General features: G+C 33.1%; 9 protein-coding genes across 9 annotated transcripts; 5 read left to right on the forward strand and 4 right to left on the reverse strand.

Moving 5' to 3' along the window:
- Positions 1-167: 167 nt before the first annotated feature.
- On the reverse strand, positions 168-2681 carry ELE39_000560 (uncharacterized protein; the record flags this gene model as incomplete). The annotated part of the gene is made up of 1 exon (XM_067343600.1): positions 168-2681. One exon carries the CDS (start codon positions 2679-2681, stop codon positions 168-170), a length of 2514 nt encoding a protein of 837 aa, XP_067199241.1.
- Positions 2682-3116: 435 nt separating this feature from the next.
- ELE39_000561 (uncharacterized protein) lies at positions 3117-5786 on the reverse strand (the record flags this gene model as incomplete). The annotated part of the gene is made up of 1 exon (XM_067343601.1): positions 3117-5786. The coding sequence occupies one exon, from the start codon at positions 5784-5786 to the stop codon at positions 3117-3119; it is 2670 nt and encodes an 889-aa protein (XP_067199242.1).
- Positions 5787-6592: 806 nt separating this feature from the next.
- On the forward strand, positions 6593-9364 carry ELE39_000562 (uncharacterized protein; the record flags this gene model as incomplete). The annotated part of the gene is made up of 1 exon (XM_067343602.1): positions 6593-9364. The coding sequence occupies one exon, from the start codon at positions 6593-6595 to the stop codon at positions 9362-9364; it is 2772 nt and encodes a 923-aa protein (XP_067199243.1).
- Positions 9365-9632: 268 nt separating this feature from the next.
- Positions 9633-12620, reverse strand: ELE39_000563 (uncharacterized protein; the record flags this gene model as incomplete). The annotated part of the gene is made up of 1 exon (XM_067343603.1): positions 9633-12620. The coding sequence occupies one exon, from the start codon at positions 12618-12620 to the stop codon at positions 9633-9635; it is 2988 nt and encodes a 995-aa protein (XP_067199244.1).
- A 501-nt stretch (positions 12621-13121) lies between these two features.
- On the forward strand, positions 13122-14867 carry ELE39_000565 (uncharacterized protein; the record flags this gene model as incomplete). Its single annotated transcript, XM_067343605.1, has 1 exon — positions 13122-14867. One exon carries the CDS (start codon positions 13122-13124, stop codon positions 14865-14867), a length of 1746 nt encoding a protein of 581 aa, XP_067199246.1.
- A 589-nt stretch (positions 14868-15456) lies between these two features.
- On the reverse strand, positions 15457-15798 carry ELE39_000566 (sporozoite surface antigen p23; the record flags this gene model as incomplete). The annotated part of the gene is made up of 1 exon (XM_067343606.1): positions 15457-15798. The coding sequence occupies one exon, from the start codon at positions 15796-15798 to the stop codon at positions 15457-15459; it is 342 nt and encodes a 113-aa protein (XP_067199247.1).
- A 1191-nt stretch (positions 15799-16989) lies between these two features.
- On the forward strand, positions 16990-20310 carry ELE39_000567 (uncharacterized protein; the record flags this gene model as incomplete). The annotated part of the gene is made up of 1 exon (XM_067343607.1): positions 16990-20310. One exon carries the CDS (start codon positions 16990-16992, stop codon positions 20308-20310), a length of 3321 nt encoding a protein of 1106 aa, XP_067199248.1.
- A 1635-nt stretch (positions 20311-21945) lies between these two features.
- On the forward strand, positions 21946-22896 carry ELE39_000568 (uncharacterized protein; the record flags this gene model as incomplete). Its single annotated transcript, XM_067343608.1, has 1 exon — positions 21946-22896. The coding sequence occupies one exon, from the start codon at positions 21946-21948 to the stop codon at positions 22894-22896; it is 951 nt and encodes a 316-aa protein (XP_067199249.1).
- A 1139-nt stretch (positions 22897-24035) lies between these two features.
- ELE39_000569 (uncharacterized protein) lies at positions 24036-24803 on the forward strand (the record flags this gene model as incomplete). The annotated part of the gene is made up of 1 exon (XM_067343609.1): positions 24036-24803. One exon carries the CDS (start codon positions 24036-24038, stop codon positions 24801-24803), a length of 768 nt encoding a protein of 255 aa, XP_067199250.1.
- Positions 24804-25288: the final 485 nt, after the last annotated feature.

Raw genomic sequence — 25288 nt, forward strand, 5'->3', positions numbered from 1 at the left:
CCTAGTTTTTCAAAAAATTGAAAAGAAAATATATCTATATAATCAAATTTAAAATAGGCTTAAATATTATTTATTATATAAAGCTGATATACGTGGAATGCATGTAATAAATGATAGGGCGGGCTAAAATGGATAACACTATTTACATTTCTCCATTTGAATTATAATTAGGGTTTGAATGCGAAGGTATAAATAAGAGGTTTAATGATAAAATTACACAATTCAGAATGACTCATGGCTGAATCTCTGAAAATAGTATGCTTTTGATGGTCAATATCATTAATACAAGTATTTAGGATACTTGAATCATTAATAAGATAATGATTACCATCATTTTTAGAATTGAATGTTACTAATTGAATATCTTTAAGAAGTTCAATTAAGGAGCTCAGTATGTTTTGGTTTGCATTAATAGGAAGTTGTTTTTGAAGGATTTCAGTAGAGTCTTGAATTCTGTACCATATTCTTTGCAGTACTAATACAAAAGGTATAATTAGGTGATTTTTAGCAGTATTTCTAGTTAAGAATTCTAGCTGATCTTTGTAAATGAGGTTATAAATATGTTTAGTTTGTTGGTATTTTTGATCAATATTCATGAGATTACTTAGATTTTCAAGGTTCTCTGAGTTAAATTTAAAGTCATTGCACTCATACTTTATTTCATCAAAGAATTCTAGTAAATCCGGCGGAAATAGAATATTGTTGTTGCTTTTATCTACCTGATTTGTTATCCAAATATAGTAGCTTATAGAAATTGAAGCTAATTGGAAGAAACTTAGTTGATTGATTGATTTCCTTAAATTGGTAATATAAAAGGCAAACTTTTGACTTTTTTTGGCTTTTGAATACAAACATGAACCAATTTTGGCAATATTATATGGAATAAATAAGTAGGATCTTAAATAAAATTCAAAGGATAGACAATTGCTTGACAAGTCTTGATGAATTATTAAATCAGTCTTCTTTGCAACTTGTAATATTTGATTCAACTTGTCACAAGCAATCATATATGCCTCCGAGCCTTGATTAAAGCTTGAAAGAATATTTCTTTGATTTCTATATTTGCCTTTCTTACTAATCCAACGTTTAACAGGGTTTTCATCTTCAACGAATTCTTGATGTATCACTTCCCACTCTTTTGTGGAGCTCAAGATAGAGTCCAATCTATATAATAAATTAATAAACTGGTTTGATTTATCCTTCCATTTTATTGTTGGATCAGACTGTATTTCTGCTATACTTTCAAAAATGTTGTTATTATAATTATACTGGTTCTGACTCTGATGTATTAGATATTTGTTTAATAATGAAGAATGACCAATCAACAGCTCAGAAATCAAGATTGAAATATAATTTGGATCATTAAAAAGAGCTGCTTTAATCATCTTCTTACAAATATTTTCAAAATTTCTCTCTCCAGTTAACTTATAAGTTCCTTTTTCTTTCAAAAAATCATTAAGATCTAAAATCTCTTGGTCTTTCTCCCTATGATAAAGTACATAAGTAAACGCATAATCAATAATTCTAACTGAATCTTGTCCTATATTTCCAATAAACTTGAGATTATCCAAATGATTATTTTTATCTTGAAAAAGTTTACCTATTCCAAGCAATCTCTCATTCACAGTTTCTTTTAAAATTATTATATTCCCAAAATTTAAATCACAATGATAGTATTGAAAGTATCCTGTGGATGAAAATGACTGAATTGAAAGAACTATCAATTTTAATAAGTTTAAAATAGCTTCCAACCAAAATACCCACCTTTTATTAACACTTTCTTCACTTAACCATAAGAACAAATCTTCACTTCTTAAATAATATAACAAATTATCTAAGGGAACTCCATCAATATACTCCATAAACAAATAATTAGAAAATAATGGCCTATATGAATCGTTTAATTTAATTAAACTCTTTTTTGAATTCGTTATAAAGAAATGTGACGGCTTTTTATTCAAATCTTTTACGTTATGGTGAAAAGTAACGATACTTGGTGATAATTGATACTGATCTAATTCTCCATTTATTAAAACCATTGAAAATACTTCACGAGCTAGTAATAAACTTATCAGATTTTCTCTCTCCCAAATTTCTTTCTCAATTGAATGTACTCCTTTAAACGGACTCTTTATCGCCAAAAATAGTTTAACATTCTCAGGAACCCATCCTGATTCAACATATAAATTCCCATGAAACCAAGCTCTTATATTCTTAATTCTTAATGGCATATTACATGAACTTGCCATTACTTGAGATTTAACTAAATAATCACTACTTATTTTTGGAGTTAAAACTGTTGCAAAAGTAACTGAACCATATTTCCCACTCAATACCCTCCATTTTAATTCAACATGCTTATCTTGAATATCATCCCAAAGAACAATCCTTGTGTTTCCTGGCTCATTTACTTCAAGTACTGACTCATTCTCTATACCACTATCACTAATTACTTTAGTATTTATCTTACATTCAAAAAGTTCACTTAATGATGAACACAAAAGCTGAACACTATTATACCTTAAAATCCGCTCCCCCAATGAACCAATCAATTCATTAATTTTCTTTAAAAACCTTTTTTTCAATTGATCTCCTACTTGAACTTTGCTTGAACCTATTAACTGTTTCAAGTTTTCTATCTTTATCCCTTTCTTTTTGTCCAAAGAAAATGTATAAACCATCTCATCTGTTTTTTGATTCAAAAGTCCTAAAAAGAAATAATTTACTTAAATTACTATTTTAAGAGCTTTCCTTTTTTAACTTACCCTGTTGCTGCTGAATCTTAGAGATAACTCTATTTAAATCCAACCTTTTCTGGAATTTGATTGTTTCTTCATTCTTCAAAACTCCACTTCGAACTTCATCAAGTTTCTCAAGATGATAATTTTTCTGATTATGAGATTGAATATTAGCATTAATAGTAAAATCATCCAAACTATTTGCCTCTTTTAAGTTATTTTTCATTCTGCTTGGTAGCCTCTATAATTAAATAATAGAAAGCATTACTAGTTAGAAATGTTGTTCTTTTTAATACTTAGAGTTTTAATCCTCTAAGATACAAAAATTATTTTTTTCTTACCTGAGAAGTGAATCCCACGTAAAGTATAATCTTTAAATTATTTACGTACAATTGCTGTTTTTGATGTTAAAGATAGTGATCCTGATTTAAAATTAGGATCCAAATGGTTTGAAAATAGCAAAGTATTACGTAATTGTTTAAATAAAAGCTGGCAAAATTTATTTAGTCTGTAATTATTTGCATAAGATACGATAGATGCATATTTTTGAGCTCCAAATATAGATCTCAAGGTACCATTATTCTCAAGATCATTACATAAACTCAACAGGGAACTTTCAGAAGGATTACTTAACCTTAATTTCCCAACTTTTGCATTCAAACTCAACTGCGTTAGAAAACTGAGAATCTGTTCTTTATTTAAATCAACATCATTATTAACCCCCTGAAACCTTCCAAACAAACGGACTCCTAAAGCTTGTATTGATTCTGGGAATCTTTTTTCAAGACGCAATTCCTGTAATATACGATCAGATTCATGATTTTCAGCCGTTACAACAGAAATCGCTGGCTTAATAACTGTATCTCCTGGGATTGATTTCATTGCTTCGACATCTGCCATACATGATTTAATTTGCTGGCAAACATTATCTGGGAGATTAAGCGTTATATAATGACTTCCTGGTTGATTACTTGGAGAAGAAGCGGTTTCAATTAATTGTTTTTCTGACTTTGGAATATTAATTTTGCATGAACTAGAGCCACCAATTGATGATATACTTGCATCCAAAGAAAGTACCATAACAGAAAAGTCAAAATAGCTAGTGGGAAGAAATATACTCTTAAGTGAGTCCCAATTTTCTGTGATTTTTGTTCTTAAACATAATCCAAGTCTTGAAATCCTGAATGAAAGGTGAAGATAACCTCTTAAGTAAGCTTCAGGTGAAAATGAATGGAATGGCAACTTAATTCCCAACCTTTTAGCCTCAGTGTCAAAGACATCTGACATCATCATAATGCCTTCAATACACTCATTGAATGTATTTCCACCTAATTCAGGCTTTCTGATCTTATATCTTGTATGAGTTGAAGAATTTCGACCAATAAAATTAACTCCAACAGCCCACCATTCATTAATAGAATCAAGTCTTTCCCATAACTCAAGTGCTTTAGCTCTCACAGCCTTATATAATGGAGTCGGCCTGGAAATTGGAAGATCTCTTTGAGGAGTTTTTAAAAGTTCAATAATGCATACATATAAATAATTGGCATCAGAAAATATCGCTGCTTTATTTACTTGACTACAAATACTATGAGTATTTCTTGATTTTAATGCACTTGGTACCCATACAAAAGAAAGATCAATAAGTCTAGCATCCCATGGCTCCATTGAAATGATATTCAGCAAGTTTCGCTTATGATCCATAGTTAGAGGTGGGATTGAGAGTAAAATGTTACTTCTATTTAAGTCGCAATGCATATATAATATATATCCAGTTGCCATAAAACTTTGTAGTAAGTGATTTAAAGTCCACTGTAACTTATAAATAGCTTTATTCCAAAGCTCCCAAGCATTTGTTCGCTCTAGCCACTCAAAAATCTTAGAATCCTGAAGATATATTAAAACCTCAAAAAATGTCTGGCCAGTAATCCTTTCCATAATAAGCAGCTCTGAAACCAGTGCTCTTCTATTTTCTTGATCTTCAAATAATACTCGTTGTTTGTTAGTTATTGGGTCTTGATAATGAACACTAAATACTGTTGGGGTGTGAGTTAGTGGACCACCATGTCCATCTGTCCAAAATTCTTTGGATAGTGAATAAAGAATCTCTCTCTCTCTATTCCAAACCACCCTTCCAATTTTGAATACGCCTCTAAAGTATGACTTAATTGCCACACTAACCTTCATTCCTGGTAGAAGGTATTTTGCAGGATATTTTCCTCCACCATGGAATAACACCTTCACTCCAGTTAAAATCTCTGGTAATTTATAAAACTCAGAAAAGTGTGTATTCCCTGTTTTAAATCTTTGATCCACAGATGGAACCTCAATATATCCGAAAACTACTCTTCCATATGTCCCCTGAGCCGTATTCCAAGCATATCTCTTATCTTTTGAATCAGAAACTGTATATAAGTATTTATCTTTTTTCTTTTCAAACATTTCCTTTGAAATCTCAATTACCTCACAGTGAAACATAAAGTTGTATCTTCCGCATGCCAATTCTGCAGAACCCTTGTTAACTCCAGTTTTATCCTCTTCCAACTTTCTTGCTTCTTGTGATAAGGAGCTCACCATTTCTTGTGGACCCATATTCAAATCTATCACGCTAATCCTTCTTGGAGAAATTGAACGTACAACTGAAGATACTTTTCCTCCACGTTTCTGAACAAACTTTTGAGTCACTTGTAATTTTGATGTAGCTCCCTCTGGCTGAACACGTGCAAATACTGGCTTAGTTTTCAGCCTAGATGGAGCTTTGGACATTATCTTCTTGTCATGAATGACACCCCCTATAGTTGTATCACTTATGAAGTCAGATCCATCGCTTCCTAACATTGAATCTTCCAATAAATGTTGTTGATAAGCCTTTCTTGACGGTAAAGCTCCTCTATTCATACTTCCTTGTGGCGAAGTAGTTCTTCTTCCTCTACTCAACATCCTCCCTCTTTCTTGTGTTACGCCTCCCTTGATTTTTATTGCATCGTTTCTACGTATAAACTCCAAAAAAATACCCAGAAGTAAAAAAACTAAGTGAAATAACTTCATCTTCTGTTTATTTTTATCAAAATTCAGAAAATTAAAGTCACTCTTACGCTCCTCTTTAGAAATGTAATCCTTTTTTAGAATTTCTTGATTGTTTTAATACTTGCCAAATATTCTTATTCCATTTATATTATCAATACTAGATTCTTTCAATAATCGGTAATTACACCAGATTACCCAATTTTGTGTTTTATTATTTTATCTCCCTTACCTATCAATTTTCCTTTCTTCTCAATAATTTTTAATTTAGACTTGAATTTTTAGATCATTCTCGCCTAAATTATCCCGCAGCTTTTCCCCCTATATTTCAAATTCACCATTTAAGAATAATAAATGGTGAAATTTTTTCCCAACTTGTTATTTTAACCAATCAATGGAGATGAAAACTACCCCTGATTGAACTACTTTTGTTCTTTCAATAACCATACTCTTATTCATATTCTACATTTACAATGTTATTTAAAGCCATGGTTAAACAAATTCTGAAAAGGAATATATTCTCCAATAACTAGATTAATCAACATTTGCCTCATCTCTTTTATTCTTTGTTGGAAATTCAAATCTTTTAGCTAGTTTCCTCATTAAGATTTCTATCTTATCCCATATACTTGTTCATTTTTCTTCCTTTTTTTACCTGCTTGTATTGACAAAAAAAAAGTAAGTTGGCGCCAAACGTTTTAAGTTAGATAAGTTCGTTACCTAACGCAGGATAAATCATTTTTAAACAAGTTACTTGCTTGAATAGCATAACTTAAAAACTTACAATATTTTAGAGCTTTTTATGGTAATCTTTGTAATTTAGATGGCAAATGTCACTTAGAATTCGTCCTATTTATAGGAAACTTTGGTTGATAATATTATTAACTGTACTGGTATTAACTGGTTTTACAGAAAAGGTATTATATGTGTTATATAGGCCATTAAATACCGAACTCAGTCTTCTAAAATTTATTGGGAAGATCAAACTGCGTAGCGAAAGGTCAAATCTTAATTTTTCAAACAAGAAGCCCCAAAGTGAAGCAAATAAACCTTCACTTTCTTCAACAATAAATAGCACCAATACTATAAGAAATAATTTGACTAATGAAATTTTTCCAAGAAGTAATTCTTCTACTTCAGAGCTACCTGGAGCAAAAATTGAATATATAAATCGTTATATTTCTTTACTTGCTTTACTCTTTGGAAGAGCGAGATTTAATCTTGTTGAAGAGACAATTAAAAACGAATTAAAGCTTTATAATTACCTAAAGACTTTTCCAAGAAGAATAGAAGATTTTGAAAAATATATTCAACTTTACACAATTTGTTCGTATCTTTCGCCATTGTTATCATGTGAGATTAAAGAGGTTTTCAACACCCAAAAAAATGTGTTTAATGCAACATCTTTAGTTACCTTTGATTCTTCTAATAATATAACCAACTCCAGTTCTGCAAATGTTGGGAAACTGAGTCATTCCATTATTAATTTCCCTTGGGTTTCTTCAAAAGATTCTTATAAATGGAACATTATTAGTGGCTCATACGGTGATGTTATTTGTGGAAAAATCTTTGGTGGGAATAAGGGTATTTTTCCTCATAATCAAGAATCTTCTTCTTTTTTCTTTAGCACATATAGAAATTTTAAATCCAAAGAATATGTTGCATATGTATCCACTTCAGAAGCTTGTGAGACAGATACTGTTTACAAACAACTGGAAACGGGAAAAGATATCCATGTTTGTATAAAATCATTCAGGTCAGCGAGTCATCCAGGATACTTTACTATCTGGAGTGATGAGAATTTTAATTTAAAATGGTTAGAGAGGGAAAATTGGCTTTCAGGATTTTCTGATGACAAAAAATATATTAAGTTTACCCCAAATCAAGTATATATAGCTCCAAGGATGTCACAGAACTTAAATCATCATTCTAAGGGGAATGGCTTAATCATGCAATTAAGTGAGAAATCTTCACATACTTGTGTGAAAAACTGTGAAAACTCCATTTTTTACCCTTCGATTTATGAGTCTCACTATCCTTGGAACACTATCTCAGGAAGGTTTTGGTCTTCTTATTTAATTATGGAAAGATTTGTGGGTCCAAGTTTTTCTGATATTTCCAACTTTCTTGTTCTGGATTCTGTCATTAATTGGATAAAACTTTCAAAGGATAACTTTTACCTTTGGAGTGCTTGCTTAATTCACATCACCTATTTATTCTTTTCCGCACTAATTTCCTTCACTTTCACCGGAAGCTTAATATATCAGCATTGTGATTTACATGCAAGTAACTTAATTCTTATAAGCAATAGCTGGAACATCAACGAAGATGGTTCATTTTCCGTACCAAAATTCCAAGTTTCATTCCGAGAAACAATTTCTGAAATTATCTCGTCAAGTATTAAGAATGTTAAGATTATTGACCTTACATATATCACTCATTTTAATGCCAAGAGACGTTCTTCAATTCCAGTTTGTGAAACTTTTGGTGAAGTTTCAATTTCAGATGTTGAAAATTGGCAAATATTTACTTATAATTTGAAGAATTATGTAGATAACGCTCTTTCCAATCATATGGATCTACCCAATAATATTAATCCACTTTCCACATTGACTAAGTTATTCGAAAGCGATATGGACTTTAATTTAACCAAACCAAAGTATGTCGGAGGCTCCAAACTTTGGTGGAAAAATTGGGCTTTCAACCAAAACAAATTTGATGATTTGTATAATTCTGTAATTGGAATTGGAAATTTCTTCAGCAAAGCTATTACTTTGATTGAGTCATCTATATATCAAAATGAAAATATTCCGCTCCTTAGTCCATTAAAAATATCTTATTCCAAAGTCCTGACTAACCCTATTCTTTTTGAAGTTTACTTAAAAGAATTATTTTACGTGCCGTATTCTATTTTATCTTTTGGAACCTGTATCTATCAACACGAATTGTTAAATAAGAATCAAATTTACTTTTTAACAGCTGCGGAAACTTTAAGTCATTTTTTCTTAATTTCTTCTCAAACTGAGCTTGACAAACTGCCTGCTTGGGTCCACAAAGATCAAGTCGGGTCAAAGCTTCTTTGGAATAAGTGTTTAAATTCTAACCCTTTGTTTTCAAATGCCATTTCTGAAAACTTACCTACTCAGTTTTATTTTGAACCATGCTTTAAAGAATCTTGTCTTTTCAAAAAGTCCTTTTCGAACAAGATAAAACTGTGGATCCAAGAAGATATTCAGGACAGAGATTTCTTTATTAACTCTTGCAAGAAACTTATGTTACTTTCCACCAATAAAATCAATTTTACCCTGTCCATTCTTGTTTTGAATCAAATCAAGTTCAGTGTCAAAGAACACTTAATGAATTCTCTTGATAAACTACTTCAAGTTTCAATTGCTTTTTCAAATTCTCTCTCAGACAACTTGACTAACCAAATTCATGAAGAGAAGCCTGTTGAAGATACTCGTCTCTTTTTATCATTTTGTATGATGGAATATTACAAGCATTTGCATTTATTTATTAGTCTTTCCTATTTTAATTTTGCTGAGAGACTTTGCTCCAAAATTTACAAGGCTGTTTTTACCAAATTTATCGCTAGTTTATGAAAGCCATTTATTTGCCTAATATTAAAGAAAACAAACTTTATTAATTGATGTTTTGCTAATATAATAACTTATAACCTCTTCAACCATTCTGCCACCAATGTGCATGCGTTTCATGCAAAATGCATGCAATGCATGAATTCCACGTGATTAATTATTAATTTACATTGCAAATAAGTCGGTTATTAATTACCAAAATGAACTTAAATTCAAATTATTTATAAAGTAGGACAAGAAAGAAGGAAAAAATAAATATTATTGGAATAAACAACTAAATTTTGATATTGATGTATTTTAGTGGTTTTATGAGGATATTACAAAATCCTTGTCTAATAATCTCATTATTTGGCGAAGCTCTTGCGTCAACATTTAGAAAGTCGTATTTACAAATATACTCTGGATTAATTATGTTCAGTTTCTGTTGTCCATTGGATTCGAAGAGAGAATTCTTAATTTCTTCAACGTATTTATTAAACTTTTGACTGGATTTAAAGCGTTTATAATTTCGATCTAATGTTATCTCCTCTAAAACCTTTTTGCAACTTTCCTTGTTCTCACCATTATTAATATACTTCTGAATTGCAATCTCGTAGTAAGTCTTGTAAAACATATCACATGAGAGTAAAATCTCATCCTCTGACAAATCTCTTGTTTCATGTGGAAGTATATTCAAAATCAAAGCGCTTGTCTTGAGAAGTTTAATAATGGAATTGAGTTGTCCTTTTTTTCCACTAAAGGACGACTCAACTCTGAAAGAATATCTGAGACCAACAAGAGTAAGGGAGAGAGATAGGTTTGACTGATAATAAAGATTGAAAATCCATCTATCAAGCAAAAACTCTTCATAATCGAAGGTTTTTTTTGCTTCAATAATATTTGTAGCCTTGTTTGAAATTCCTTTTCCCAAATCACCATCCAACGTAGAAATTGTTTCAAGAGTAAGGTTTTGTAGGTCTCTGTTTGGAGAAATAATTTTTTGATTCTTAAATTCCTGGCTTCTGATATGCTTCATAAAATTATCGTAGCTGCTCTTCATAGATTTTGCGGGGCCTTGCTCATAAATACTATAACCATGTATCTCATCATTTACTTTTTTCATTTTATTTAACTTTGCTGTAAACATCTGATTCTCTTCAAGTATACACCCCTTTACAACATTACACTGCTCTTTTTTTAAAATAGCTTGGATTCCTCCTCCAAATCCAAATACAAAACCTTGATTCTCATTATGAACTGGTAGACACGTTTCCATATTACTAGCCAAAAGATTCCAATAAAACAATAAAGAAAGTCTAGACAAATCCCAATAAGAAATGCTTAAGTTGGGGATTGTTCCAATTTCAAAGCTTTTCAAGTTTGACAAAATTTTTGAGATGTGTTGTTTTACACAATATCCAACACGCATTGCTCTATAGCTAAACATAACATATCCTCGCAAGTATGAATGGAACTGGATACAGGGAGAATCTTGCAAAACTCCATTTTCAGCCATAAAGTTCTGGAGATAATCACAAACCATCATAATACCTTCAAACTGTTCATTAAATGTGTTAATAGAGATATCACTGGACTTGCTTCCAAATCTCTTCCATTGGTGATACCATTCTGGGGCCTTACCAACATAATAGCTTGAAATGCGTCTCCATTCAGGAATGTTCATGATCCTTTCAAAAAAGTCCAAGGATTTTTTACTAATCATTTTAAAGTTTTCAGTGTTTTCTGGATTTGTTTCAAACGGATAGTAGTCCCATCTAAATAAGGGCCCAAGTAAAAGAGCCGTGAGACATTCAGTATCAGTTACAGAAACCTCTTGTAGATCAGTACATGGAATAGATCGGTTTCTATCTCCAATGTTTTTTGGTGTCCAAACAAACATATGGTCAATAATTCTAATATTCTCAAGTTTAACAAGTTTTTGCATATTGGTAAATAATATCCTGGAGAGAGTCATACTGGGGATATTCTGAACTATAATGTTCTCCCCGTGTAAGTCACAGTGCATGTAGAGGTATCTACCTGTAGTTGAGAATGTGGAGATAATAGAAAAACCCATATATAATAAGAATAAGCTATTATTAAACCATCCTTGCCAGTCATCAGTAATATTGTAATGATAAACTGCAGCTAAAGATTTAAGTCTCTTTTTAAAATCATTGAATTTCATTCCATGTGAGTATTCCATAATCAAGAACTCAGAAAATTGATTTTTGTTGTTTTTCAGATTAGGAATAATTTGATTAGAGTCCACTTTGATTGAAACTAAGTTTTGGTTTTTAGAGGATTTATGAATGTGCTGAGTAGTTCCCTTAAAATGGCCAGAAATATTATTTTCAATAATTGAAACTGAGACGGAGTGCAGAGAGAATACTCCTGGAACGAAGTTGACATATCCCTGGTAGGTTTTCCAAGCTTCAGAAGAGGAAAGGAAAAGAGTATATTCCTTTTCTCTATTCCAAAAAACTTCAAATCTTTGAGAGTGATTTCTAATTTGTCCTTTAATAGCTACTTGAACAGTGACTCCATCCTTAAGCCAACCAGAGCTGTATATTCCATTTCCGTGAAAGAAGACTCTTAGATTCGACATGGGCGTTGATCTAGGCCTGAAGAATTTAAAAAATTCAGAATTTGGATCAAAATTTAAATTTTCATCCTTGTTGACATATAGGAATTTGCGCTCATTCTGATTATATTTATCAGAGATCAGGTGAAAATCGTTTTCAACGTGATAACTATGGGATGGAGTTGTCATATATCCTGCAACTACTTTGGCATGTGAGCCTTTAAAAACCAGCCAAGTCTTCCCAGCAGCAGTCTTAAAAATAAGATTAAGCGGATCTTTGGAGCTTGATGAAGGAATATTTCGTAGTAAACATTTAAATATTTGGTGCATTTGTGCACAAAAAAGCTCAACAGGGACGAGCTGGGCAAGCTCCTTTCCTTTGGGCACCATTTGTAAAAGAGTGGACTCATATTGTCTAGTTATGGAAAGAAGTTCCAAGTACTCTTCTCGGTCTTCAGGTAGGCCACAAACCGGGTCTTTGGCATACAAGTCGAATTTGAACTTTTTAATTTGGTGTTGCGGTGGATAGTCGGAATATTCAGAAAGTGCATATTTGTAGGATTCCTGCAAATCTTTCTTATCCTGATAGCTATGTTCAGCAAGTCTAGCAGAACGCAAGCAAAGGAAAAGAGTAACGAATACGGTAAGGAAACAAGTTCTCCATTTGCATTGAGTTAGCAATAACTTTAGCGATTTCATACTAACAGCCCGTGTCTTTATTATTACATTTGAATGTTCCAAAACTAAAGTTTGGCAAATTTTCTAGGAATATTTCAAATTTATTCTTATAAACAAAAAGATCAATCGATCTTCTTAAAGAAAGCACTAATTCTTAGCTCTCATACACACTTGTTTTTGCTCAGCTAATTAAAACGTTATTTGTCAAAAAGTCTCAGGATTCAATACCGGTAATAAATTATAAGGCGCCAACATTCCATGGAACAGGTCAGAAAATGATAATGAGAATAGCAAGGAAAGCAATAAAAAGTGAAAAATTAGGAAAAGAAAGAAAGACTGAGGAAAGAAGCAGAGGAAGGCTATACTTGAGGATTTGAGTGCGCTTTGATAGAGATAGGAGAGTATAGGTTTTGGGTGAGTAAGGTTGAAGACGTTGGATTTGAGGGTTATTTTTTACAAATTAAAGCTAAAAAGATAAGTTTGAAAAGTTAAGATTTGAAGAAATAGGCATTTTCACAGTTTATGAAGATTTGTTTCAACTTTGTTGGGGTGTTATTTTTGATATTGAGTTGGGTGGGTTTGGTAGAGTCAAAGTTGGAAATCTATATAAGTAGATATCAATTTGACAATTTTAAGAGTATTTTAAAAAAACTGAGCTTGGACTCCAGTATATTTTCTAGGAATAAGAAGGTTAGAAATGTGGTAGTGGACAGAATAACGGACATTAGTTCGAGATATGGTGTTATGTTGGACTTTATTTTATCATTTGAGAACTGGATTAGGAGGTTTTCAAAGGAATACCATGGGAATACTTTTAAGAATAAGAAGATTCTTGCTTTAATAATATCAATAAGTTCAGAATTCGATGTTCTTAAGTTGAAGTTCAACAAATTTAGTAATGATATTGATGCTTTTATAGAGTCAATGTTTTCAAAGAATTCTTCGACTTGTATTTCAAGTGAAAGGTTTTCAAAAGGCAAGTACAAGAAGGAAATAGAGAATTTGTATAGACAGCTAGCAATTTTAAACTTGGATATAAAGAGGTTGGTAAGTTACCAGCAGAAGATTATTAATTCAAGTTCATTATATATAGTCAAGTTGGATGAAAGAATTGATCATACAAAAACCACACAAATTCATGATATTGTTGATGTTTCGAATGAGAATAGTTTGTATGATTTATGGATATATTATGAACACCATAGACTACCTAATTTGAAGGAGAAAGTAGTTTTCATTTCGAGGTCGATTTCTCTTTTGATACATCAAAACAAAATAATACTGGAATTCTTATTAGATAGGTATAAGGTTTTGACAAAGCAGTATTTGGAGCTTTTCAGCAGCTCAAATTTAACAAAATCACAGAATTTGAGAGCAAGTTTTTTGGAATCAAATCTAACCAAAAATTCAGAGTATGAAACAAGTCTAGAGGCTTCTATTCAACGAAAACGGCAGTTTTTTACAAAGTGTCTGGACGCCGAGGAGTCGGGACTAATGAATCCTTTAGATTTCGTTGGAAGTATTAATGAGGAGACTTTTAATATGGAACTACTTAATGTAAATCATATGGTAGAGTTCCTTATAGTGGAACTTGAAACAAAATGTACAGAATTTCAAAGAAATTACGATATTCTTTCAGAATTTAACACTTTCATCGCAAATGAGCTAAAGGTGAACACTACAAACATCAATGACTTCTTTTTCTCGGGGAGACCACAAATCAAAAAAAGTGTTTTCAGCCAATTGACCTATCAAGTAAGTCAGCTCAATACGGTTTCAGAGTTTTTAAACACACTTGAGCAAAGTCTAAAGGCATATCACTACTTCAACATTCCTTGCTACTACGGTATCGTAAACTACTACTTAAAACAATCCTTTAACCAATTTTTTGATATTTATTGCAACTTAAAGAATAATTCCAAGCATGAAACTGATATTACCGACACTTCGGAATTAAATTTGGGCGCCTTTGATGCAAAAAATAACAATACTTTTTTTGATTTAAATAGACTAAATATTACCATTACCGACGAAATGACATCCTTTATGTTCAATTGTTCCGAAATTGCGTACTCTGCAAAAAGTTATGAAGAATTCAAAAATTTTCCGAATTTTGATACAAAATATAATTTTACTATTTTTACTAATATAACGAATCTCCCACCAGACCTTAATTTAGGTGGGTTAACGGGGAATTTGGAAATACTTATGGATAGATTTCTAAAGAGTATTATAGTACATGAGAAAAAATTGAATGATGATGAGTAAGACAGCACATTTATATTGATGATTGTGTTAGGATGTTTAAATTTGTATGGGTTTACTTCTCTCCGAAAAGTTTGTGTGTTAAGCAAATTATTGTTAAAATCACTAGATACTTGATCTTAATCAATACATGCTATTAATTTTTCTTTATCTTTTCTTTATTTTTCACATTCTTTGCCTTCCTTTGGATTACTTTGTTGACCCATCCTGTTTTCCTACTTAATTTAGAAAGTTGGAGTTTACCAGTAGCCAATACCTGCCTTACTTAAATTGCATGCAGTGCATGTTCTTGGTGACGGGGATTAATACCATATTACGCAACTAAATCAATTACTTACTAATTTCAGACAAAAACCTACGAATACCTGTTATCTAGTTTCAAATATCATTAACACAATTTTAATTAGTTTTTTCAAAAAAGAAATTGAGAATATAGATTAACAACCTTAATAAAAAACACTCTATTGTTAATATTATTATTGGTATTAAAGTATTCAAGGGAACTCCCAGATCAATTCAATTATGAAAAGTTCAACCCATGTCAAGTACTTTGAGTGTACAACTGTTAAGGCCTTATTTATCAAACAATAATTTAGGCATCAGCTGGCTTGTCCTGTGGAGCAGCAGCTTGATCGGCTGGTGCTTCGGGGGCTGGAGCTTCAGCTGGCTTATCCTGTGGAGCAGCAGCCTGGTCTGCTGGTGCTTCAGGAGCTGGTTTTGCTGCAGCTGGAGCAGCTGGTAAATCATTAGAAATAGGCTCTGTCTTCTTTGGTTCTTCCGGCTTTTGTTGAGCTTGGTTACTGATTGGAGCTGGGTTCTTAACAGCCTTGGCTAACTGAGCCTTCTTCTCAGCTAATTCTCTTTGTTTGTTTGCATCTGCTGCAGATTTGTTATCAGCAACTTTGGTCTCTGGCTTTGATGATGAGCAACCCATTTTTGATATTGGATAATAAAACTAAAAATATTCTTTCAAGTGGAAAAACGTATAAAATAATTTTTCAAAGTAAATAAATAATGACTTAATATTGTTATTTACTTTTTCTTTGCTGACTGAATATTATGTCTAAAAATCCAATCAAATCTTTAATGCATGAATTTGTTTTTTTTAAACGTTTTGTATCCTATGTCCTGTCAATTATTTTAATATTTGCCGTCTATCTTTCCTTTACCTTTCCTTCCTTTTCTTTTCCTTTCAAAAAAAGTTAGTTGCACTGTCTTTTTTTTAAAATAATAATGTACTAAATGTCTTTACTCCCTTTATTTTTCACAAATTATGCACACAAAAATTAATGTCTGGTCTTTTCTATACTAGCCTTCTTAAAAATACCATTTACTGAATAGTCCTTTTTATACTTTTCTCTACTGCTTTTTATATGTATTTGTGCCTTCCCCATACCTATATTTTCTTCCTACATGTTAAGGCGCCACTTTTGCGTGCATGCGCATGCGTCTTGTAATTATAAATATAATAATTTATCAAGAAGAGTAATTATGAACGAAAATAATGCGAGGATAAAGGAGGGGAAAATGTTATGAAAAAAGTGCAGAAGTAGCTAGTTTTGTTTTAATTTTTTAAGTGTTAAGTTCATTTTCAAAATTTATAAAAAACAAAGACAAATTAGTAACTGTCAGCTTTTTTTTTTTTTAAATAATTTTATATAAAAAAGTTCCCTTCTTGTTATTTATTTATTATCATTACTTGTATATATATATTTGTTTTTTTACTATCTTAAATATTTACAATATTTTCTCAATAATATTAACAAGTGCGCGCGCGCCAACAATCCTGGGTTAGTTATTTTGAATTTGATATATTAGCTTGTGAGGCGCGTATTTGGGGGTAACGAGAGAAATTAATCATGAATATGGTATAATATTAAGTGGAAATTAATATAACCTTGGATATGTAAATATTTTTAACAAATCGTTTTCCCTGTATGAAGATTTTTTTAATAAGATAAAGTTAAGTATAATAAGTCGCTACTATTTAAATAGAGGAAACTGTTTAATAAAAGTGGCAATATTTACCGAAATATTCAAGTTATTAATAATAATTTCTTGAAGGTAGGTGTTTGCATTGTTCTTTTTCAATTTCAGTTTTTTTTTGGAATTTAAATATTTTAAGATGGGTTTGAATAATTTCGGATGTTTACTTTTGATATTGTTGTCTTTATTTTTGTATGATTTGCGAGATTTCCAAGATGCTTCATGCCATCAGGTAATATCAATTCTTAGTTTGAAGAGTGATATTTGTGAGCGTGAAAGGAATGGTAATTCAGATCTGGAGTCGCCAATCAGTAGTGATTCCGAAGAACAAGATGTCGGATTGCAAAACAGTGGTGAAAGTGATGTAAGTTCAGGCAGTGAATCGAGCCATGGAAGCCAACGGGCCAGGTGGGGTTTACCTGTTCCACTTCAAGCTTATGGTATGGGTAATACTGAAGATTCACTTTCTACCCGAGATGGTGGCCTATTAGAGGAGGCACTTAAATTAATAGGAGGCCTTGACTCGGAAAGTGAAGAGGAAGAAGAGGTTTTAGCTTCAGAATTTGTTTTTGAAGGAAAAAGTCAAGGGCAAGACGAAGATCGAGGAAATTCTGGCGGAGATGTAAGTGGTGGTTATAGTTTATTGGGAGATGAAGGAGCGACTGGCGGTGGAGGTGGTGGCGAAACAAGTGGTGATGATGGATCAGAAGGGCGAAGAAAGCCCTTGCAGTGGTGGATTGGTGATGATGAAGGCTCAAAGAGGCCAATGCCTCACTTATCTTCATCGGGATCTAGTTCTTCTCGTGAGTCTAGCTGTTCGAGAGTTAAGGAAGCCAACTCTGGTTCTTGCCGTGTGAAAAAAACTGGAAAAAGAGGAAGTGGTACTTTGGGCACTCAGAGCGCTCCGAACACGCCAGCCAGGGTTGGAAGGACAGGGAAAACTGGTACCCTAGTCAGAGCGGAGGGAAAAGCAAGTGCTAACTCGTCTAGAGGAGGAAGAGTAACCAGCACTTCAGGTGGATTAGGCGGCGCTAGACACACTCCGGGTGGCGTAGGTACACAAGGAAGAAGTAGTACTCTGGGTGGATCAAGCAGCGTAGGACATGTTTCAGGCAAAGTAAGCACACCAAGGAGAGGAAATGGCGCCTCAAGTACTCCAAGCTCTGCAGGGCTATCAGGAAAAGGAGGCAACGGTACTCAAGATAAACCAAGTGGCTCCGGACATGCTTCAGACAGGGTAGGTGCGTCAGGAGGAAGTGGCATTCCAGGCGGATCAGGAGGTGCCATGCGTACTCCAAGCAGAGTCAGTGGAGCAGGTGGAGTAAGTGGCATGTCACGTAGAGCGGGAGGGGTAACCAGTACTCCAAGTGGGCCGAGTGGCACCAGAAATGTTTCAGGCAGAGTGAGTACACAAGGAGGGAGAGGAAGTGGTGCCCCAAGTACTCCAAGCTCTGCAGGTGCATCAGGAGGGGGAGGAGGTAGTGGAGTTGGAGGAGGAGCAGAGGGAGGAAGAGGAGCAGGTGGCAGTGGGGGAGGAGGAGGAGCAGGTGGCAGTGGGGGAGGAGGAGCAGGTGGCAGTGGGGGAGGAGGGGGCAATGGAGATGAGGATAAAGATGAAGAGGGTAAGGATGAGGAGGATGAAGAATTAGCTTCCGGAGGAAAATACTCTGATAGCTCAACAAGCTCCAGTGGATCCAGGAGGAGAGAAATTTTGGAAAAGCTTAAAAAGATCAAAGAAACAAACAGGAGACTGAAGGAAGAAGGTGAAGAACACAGAAGAAAGAGAAACCAAGAGCGTGGATCAGGGCGCCTTTCTACCAGTAGTAGCTCTTTGTCATCATCATCAGGGTCATTGTTCAGCGCTGATTTGTCGGATTCAAATCTTAATTTATCTGGTATATTCTCAGGACCACAAGATCCATCATCATCCGGAGGAAGGGGAGCATGCAGTGGTGGGGGTAGCAGAGGAAGTGGGGAAGGCGTCAAAAGCGGAGGAGGAAGTAGTGGAGGCAGTGGGGGAGGTGGGGGAGCGAGCGGAGAAGATTCTGATAGTTCAACAAGCTCCAGTGGATCCAGGAGGAGAGAAATTTTGGAAAAGCTTAAAAAGATCAAAGAAACAAACAGGAGACTGAAGGAAGAAGGTGAAGAACACAGAAGAAAGAGAAACCAAGAGCGTGGATCAGGGCGCCTTTCTACCAGTAGTAGCTCTTTGTCATCATCATCAGGATCATTGTTCAGCGCTGATTTGTCGGATTCAAATCTTAATTTATCTGGTATATTCTCAGGTCCAAAAGATCCATCATTATCCAGAGGAAGTGGAGCAAGCAGTGGTGGAGGAAATGCAGTTGGAGGAGTTGGTGGACGAGGGGCAGAAAGTGGAGGGGTTGGCGGAATAAAGGAAGGAGGTGCAGGTGGAGGAGTTGGAAAAGTAGGAGCAGGCAAGAAATCACGAGCAACTGGAGGAGTAGGAGCCAGTTTGGGAGTTGGAACACGCTCTAGTTCCAGATCCAGTTCTAGGCAGAGATCCAGAACCAGAACCAGAACCAGAACCAGAACCAGAACTACTTCCAGGTCTAGATCCAGGTCCAGATCCAGATCCAGATCCGGGCGTACTGAAACACCTCTAACCAAATCTCCACTTGTTTCATCTCGTGCAAGTTCTGTTAGTGCAGCTTCTATACTCACATCTTCTCCCCCTTCGGTCACTCTGACGATTTCAGCAAGTAGCTCAAGTACGGGCCTTTCAGCACTAAAGCTTGGCGGTGTTACGGTTGGGATTGTTGATTCGTCCAAAAAAAGAGTGGCTGGTAGAGAAGGAGGCAGTGGAGGCAGTGGAGGAAGAGGAGACAGTGGAGAAAGAGGAGGAAGAGGAGGAAGAGGAGGAAGAGGAGGCAGTGGAGGAGGAGGAGGCGGCAGCGGAGGTGGAGGAAGAAAAGCACCTCCAAATTACCTGGAAATGTCATACGAATCGATTTCCGAATTGAAAGCAGAGTTTGCTGCTATTTTCAGCTCATTGATAAGCTTATTTGAGAAATTGGTTGATTCTAGCTTCTCTGAGTCGTGCCTATCTTTGATTGACGAGTTAACTGCTCTATGTAGTAGAAAAGATTTGAGATCTACAGGAATATGCGGTCAACTTTTAAATCTTCTTAGACAGTTAAAAGTACTTGAAAGTAAATATTTACAATTATTATCAGAAGTTGGTAAAGTTTCACCTGAATTGTTAAGAGTAGATGAGGAATTATCTAAATTACTGGGGGCTTCATTAGAACATGGACTATTTTTGAAGTCATCATATTTTGAAGGAGTTAAGAGTTTGATGGAGAGAGCCAAAAATTTGGGTGAGAAAATGAAATTACTCCAAAGTAAAATGGAGGAAGAAAATCTGCAAAATTGTAAAGAAGGAGGATACTTAAGTTTAGTCTTAACTAAACTTTTAACTTTTAAGGAATTCAAATGAATAAGACGTAGCATCTTTTTCTCTGCAAAATTCATTTTTAATGATTGTTTCTATAAAGCATTCTGGAATGGTAATGCTTGTGCAACTAAAATTATGGGTAAATAATGTATATTTAATATCTCCGCTAATAGTTATTTTCTTTTAAACTTGAATTGAATTTATGAGACTTCTGCACATAGTTATTGCAATATGGACATTCAATGAAATCTTAAAAATTATACAATTGTTTCACTAGTAATGCATTTACTACCGGTTGGATTCGACTTATTTTGTTATATCAAATTTACTATTTATTTCCGTTCTGGGGGGAGGAGGTTCAAACCATATTTTTCAACAATCAAACTATCCATTATATCACTACTCCAAATTGCATAAATACACCTATATTCAACAAACTATATCCGTATTAACACTCAATTCTGTTACTTGATCATTTTAAATGAACGACTTCAGAATAATAAAAAACCGTCCATAATTGACACGTAATGTTGTGCCGCCAAATGCCTGCAGAATTGCCAAAGCAACAATACATACAATAGTTTATGTATGATAGTATACAATTACATGCACTCGGATTTTTGTCAAGAGATTGCAAGCCATTTTTTTAAAAAAAGGTTGGGATAGGCTGGTTTTTGGGTAAAGTTAACAATTTTGAAAAGGTTTCAACGCTAAAGATGGTGCACATTTTTAGTGAAACCTTAATTTTTGCGAGTTTGAATCCTAAGGTTCTTCTGTTATGTGTATTCTAATAAGGGAGGCAACAACCAGTTAATTATCATTTTTTCTTAAGTTATTTTCTCAATTATTCAGGGTGAAGATTGGAAATTTATGAAAGCTGATCAAAACTTTTAATGGTAAAAGATACTCCAAGTTTTCTAATAACAAGAGTCGTTTTTCATCTTATTTGACGAGTGATTTTTAAAATTCTCGATTGTGATTTTGTATGTTTTAAGAGGTTTTATTAGGCGATTGAAAAAGGCGTTATTATTACTAGTAGTTAATAGTTCAAGATTTTTCTTTATTGAGGTGAATTTACGAAACTTAATGATTAGTTGTGCAAACACATACTATTTGTTTTCCACTTTGTAACTGCGGAAAGTTAAGCGTGCGTTGTAAATATATAAGTAGGGGAAAAAGGAAGGAAGAGGGGGGAGGGGAACTGGATTAAAATACACCATATAGCTACAGATATTAATTTGTATTGTTGATTCACTGTTTCTTCTCAATCTTTTCATTACTTAAGAATTGGTCAAATCCTATTATGGCGGGAAGAGCAACGTAGAATGTGGAGTAGCGCCACAATCGGTATCTAAGAATAGTTTCATTATTGACAATAATAGATACATTGAAATTGAACGATTTAAATTTTAATAGCTAGAGAGAAAAGTTTGTATTTTATCATAGTCCTTGTTTTTTAAGCAGATTTGTGCCTATCCAAGAAAATTTGAGTTGGAAAGCATATATATGCTGAGTATATTGAATATAGACATAAATTTCATTCTTAATTGGTTTTCATTAAACAAGTTTGGTCCGTAGATAGTTTGCGGGTTTTACATATTTATGCGTTATTAACTATAATTCAAATATAAGATTGCAGACAAACTAGAATACTTTGTGAAATAATTAATTGTCATAATGAGGGTTATACTATTTTTGGTTACTTTAATTTTCTCTCAGATTCATTTCAATTGGAACTCTCAAAATGAATTGGTTTTATTTAATGACATTGACAAATTCTCGTTTCTAACTGCAGCTCACTCACTTTCTACTACTAGGAGAAGAAGTAATAGTCGTTTAACAAGTAGTAGGACTAGTAGCGGTAGTGGAGTTGCTAGTGCTAGCTCCGAGTTCAAGAGACTATCTTTAATTGATGTAGAAGAGCAAGAATGCACCAAGTTTGAAAAAGAAGTTTTATTTGAAGATGTCGCTTGCGAAATATTAGAAGAGTTATTGTCTGCGCTCCGTGAGGAATTTGAGGAACTTGAACACAATGCTGAACCATTAATAAGTTCAAAAACTATTAGTGTATGTTTAAGCCAATTAAAGGAGATTGAACACCATTCAGACTCAACTGGAATGGCTCAAAATAAATCATTCAAAATGTTAATGCAATCAATTACTACCGTTTCTAAAGCTGAGAGGGACTTTTTAAATTTTGTTTCAAAGCTTGAAAGACAAATGTCTATAGTTTATAGCTTAATTGCAGAACTTGGCACCTTAATATCAGAATGTGTTGATTCTATCTTGGTGGAATTTGAAAAACTTATAGAAATTAAAGCTTTAGTTAAAGATTTACAATTGATGAATAAAATGGTTAGAAACGTTACTAGACACTTACAGCATGTACTAAAGAAGCACTGCCAAGATAGATATTTAAGAACTACTAGAGAATCAATTATTGGACTTAAATCTCAACTTTCTAAGAAGTTAAAGACTAAAAGACGTGGCTCACCATCATCACATTCTTCCTCTTCTTCTACTTCTAGGCCTCATACTTCTTCCAGACAAAAGTCTTATATGGCTCAAACCATAAGTTCTCAAAATAAAAAAAGAGAAAAATACACCAAAACAACCCAAAAGCATTGAATTTAATATCACAAAACTATTATTTTTTTTAAAGGAATGAGATTTTAAATTTTATTGGAGAGGGAAAAAAGAAAATGATAATTTTTAATAACTCTTTTTAATATTTAAATACTATTTTACTAGTGGATTTAAAAATGAGAAAAAAATAAGAAATTAAAAATGCAGGTAAATGTTATTCAATATTATAAAAGAAGAAATTTTTAACTTCTACACATCAGTTACATATCTAGATGAAGTCGCATGGATACTTTTTTAATTAACATTAAACACTAATACATACATTCTATTTAGAACTATATAACTGTCTTAAAGGAAATTCAATATTTTGTTTCGCATACATGCAATATTTAAAATTTGCATGTATTCCGCATGCTAGCTAGCATGTATAACATAGGAAATTACATATTCCCACATAAAACATCACTAAAACTCATGATCCAAGACCTCCTACAATTTTTCTCCCTAATTCGAATAATTCGCCCACATTTTACTTGAGGTTTTTTCTGAATGTTCAACTTTGTTCCATATTACATAAATATATTAATATATTTGAACGTTCAAAAAGAAGAACATTTTTCATATAAAATAACTAATGCTAATTATTTAAATAAGATTCCCGCCAAATGGGGAAAGCAATTCTCATAAAAATCACTTGTGTTAAGCTTTAAAAGGTGCTATGTACAAAACCACAAGTTTTAATACGTTAAAGTTATTATGTTTATTTGTAGTTCATTGCGAAGAGAGTTATTTCGAATTTTAAAAGTGTTTATTTGCAATGATTTTAAACATGTAAATCGATTATTTTTTGAATAAACGACATTTGCCGCCAGTATCATAACCAGGATATACGCAAATTAAAGCGAGTCAAAGCTGATTTGCTTATTTTTTAATTTAAATACACCATTTTGGATTATTTGTGCGTATGGTTGATGATAGGTAGCTCCTTTTGTGAGAGTTATTAAATATTGAGTGTCTACTATTAGTAATAAAGAGCTATTAAACTATTTCGGAAAGTTTTCTGTTGACATTTGAATTTAAAATTCGTCTTTTGAGAAATTGTTATAGCGAATACTATTGTATTTGCGCCCAAGGAGTTTATTTTGTAAACTTAGATATTATTTTATTATCAGTTTGGCAAAATGAGGCTTTATAATTTACTGGCATCTATTTATTTTCTACCTTTAATTAAGCAAAGCGTAATTAACTCATCAGTAGATCTAAGCAAGATTTTATCTCCATTATCATATTCTATACTTCAGTTGACTTCGGGTATTGGCAGTGCTGATAACTCACAATCCGGACTCGAATCTGAATTTAAGAGGTTGTGCGCTATAGGCTGTGGAGGTGAGAACGCGAAAACTACAAGAGTGGGTACTGAAAGTAACGGCGTCAACCAAATGGTAACGTATTCACATCTTGAATTAATTAATTTAAAAAGTTCCACAAAGGATCCTTTTAAACGGCTTGAAAAATCATACCAAAAATTGCTTAAACATCCAGTAAATGAAGAGTGTGTTTCTTCAGTTTTTTTAATTCTTAAAGTGTGTATTTCTGAGCTTGGTTTACAAAGCGCTATTTGTAAAGTCATAAAAAAGAACTTTAAAATTGTTAAAAAGTACGAGAAAAATTATAAAAGTGTCAGAAGTAAATACACAGCTCATTATAAGGATTCTGTAAGCGCTTTATTTACCTTAAATTCTTTGTTAAACTTAAAATCAGAATATATTGAATTTAATAAATCATTTGTTCAGGAACTTGAAGGGTTTCTAAATGAGCTCATTTTGTTCTTGGAAAGAACGGCAAGTTTTGTAGCACTTATTGAAAAGATATTTATGAAATTTTGCTCTCCAGGCGGACTTACCTACTACACTAATATGGTAGATCAAACTATCAAAGAATCTAAATAAATTAGAGAGTAATACTTTTAATTAGGAAATGTCAATGTATAAAGATGTTCTAAAAACAATTTTAGCTAAGCATTAGCATGTTTAAGAGCCAGGGATCAAAGTAATCGGAAGAATTTATTTTTATTCTTGGCATGTTCTTTCCAATATTTATTTATAGTTTCAAGCAGCATATTTTACAAACAACTAACTAAATATAATGGTTTAATTTGTCAAAGACTTTACTGGAAGTAATTTGACTATGATATGTGAACTTTGTGAGGAATTTTATCGGATTTAAATTTAAGTGCTTTATATTTAAATCAGGTAAAATTCCTCACAAAGTTCATAATACGGATAATTTGACAAATGTTTTAAGCAGATATTGCAACATTCAATTTCCCTTTAAATATTGAAGAAGAAAACGAATTTGGAGCAGATATATTCAAGAATTGTGTTTATTGGAGTATTATATTTAATATAACTTGCAATAATAAAGTAAAATCAGG

The sequence above is a fragment of the Cryptosporidium sp. chipmunk genotype I genome, assembly GCF_004936735.1.
Source record: "Cryptosporidium sp. chipmunk genotype I strain 37763 chromosome Unknown contig_13, whole genome shotgun sequence".
Classification (NCBI taxonomy): domain Eukaryota; phylum Apicomplexa; class Conoidasida; order Eucoccidiorida; family Cryptosporidiidae; genus Cryptosporidium; species Cryptosporidium sp. chipmunk genotype I.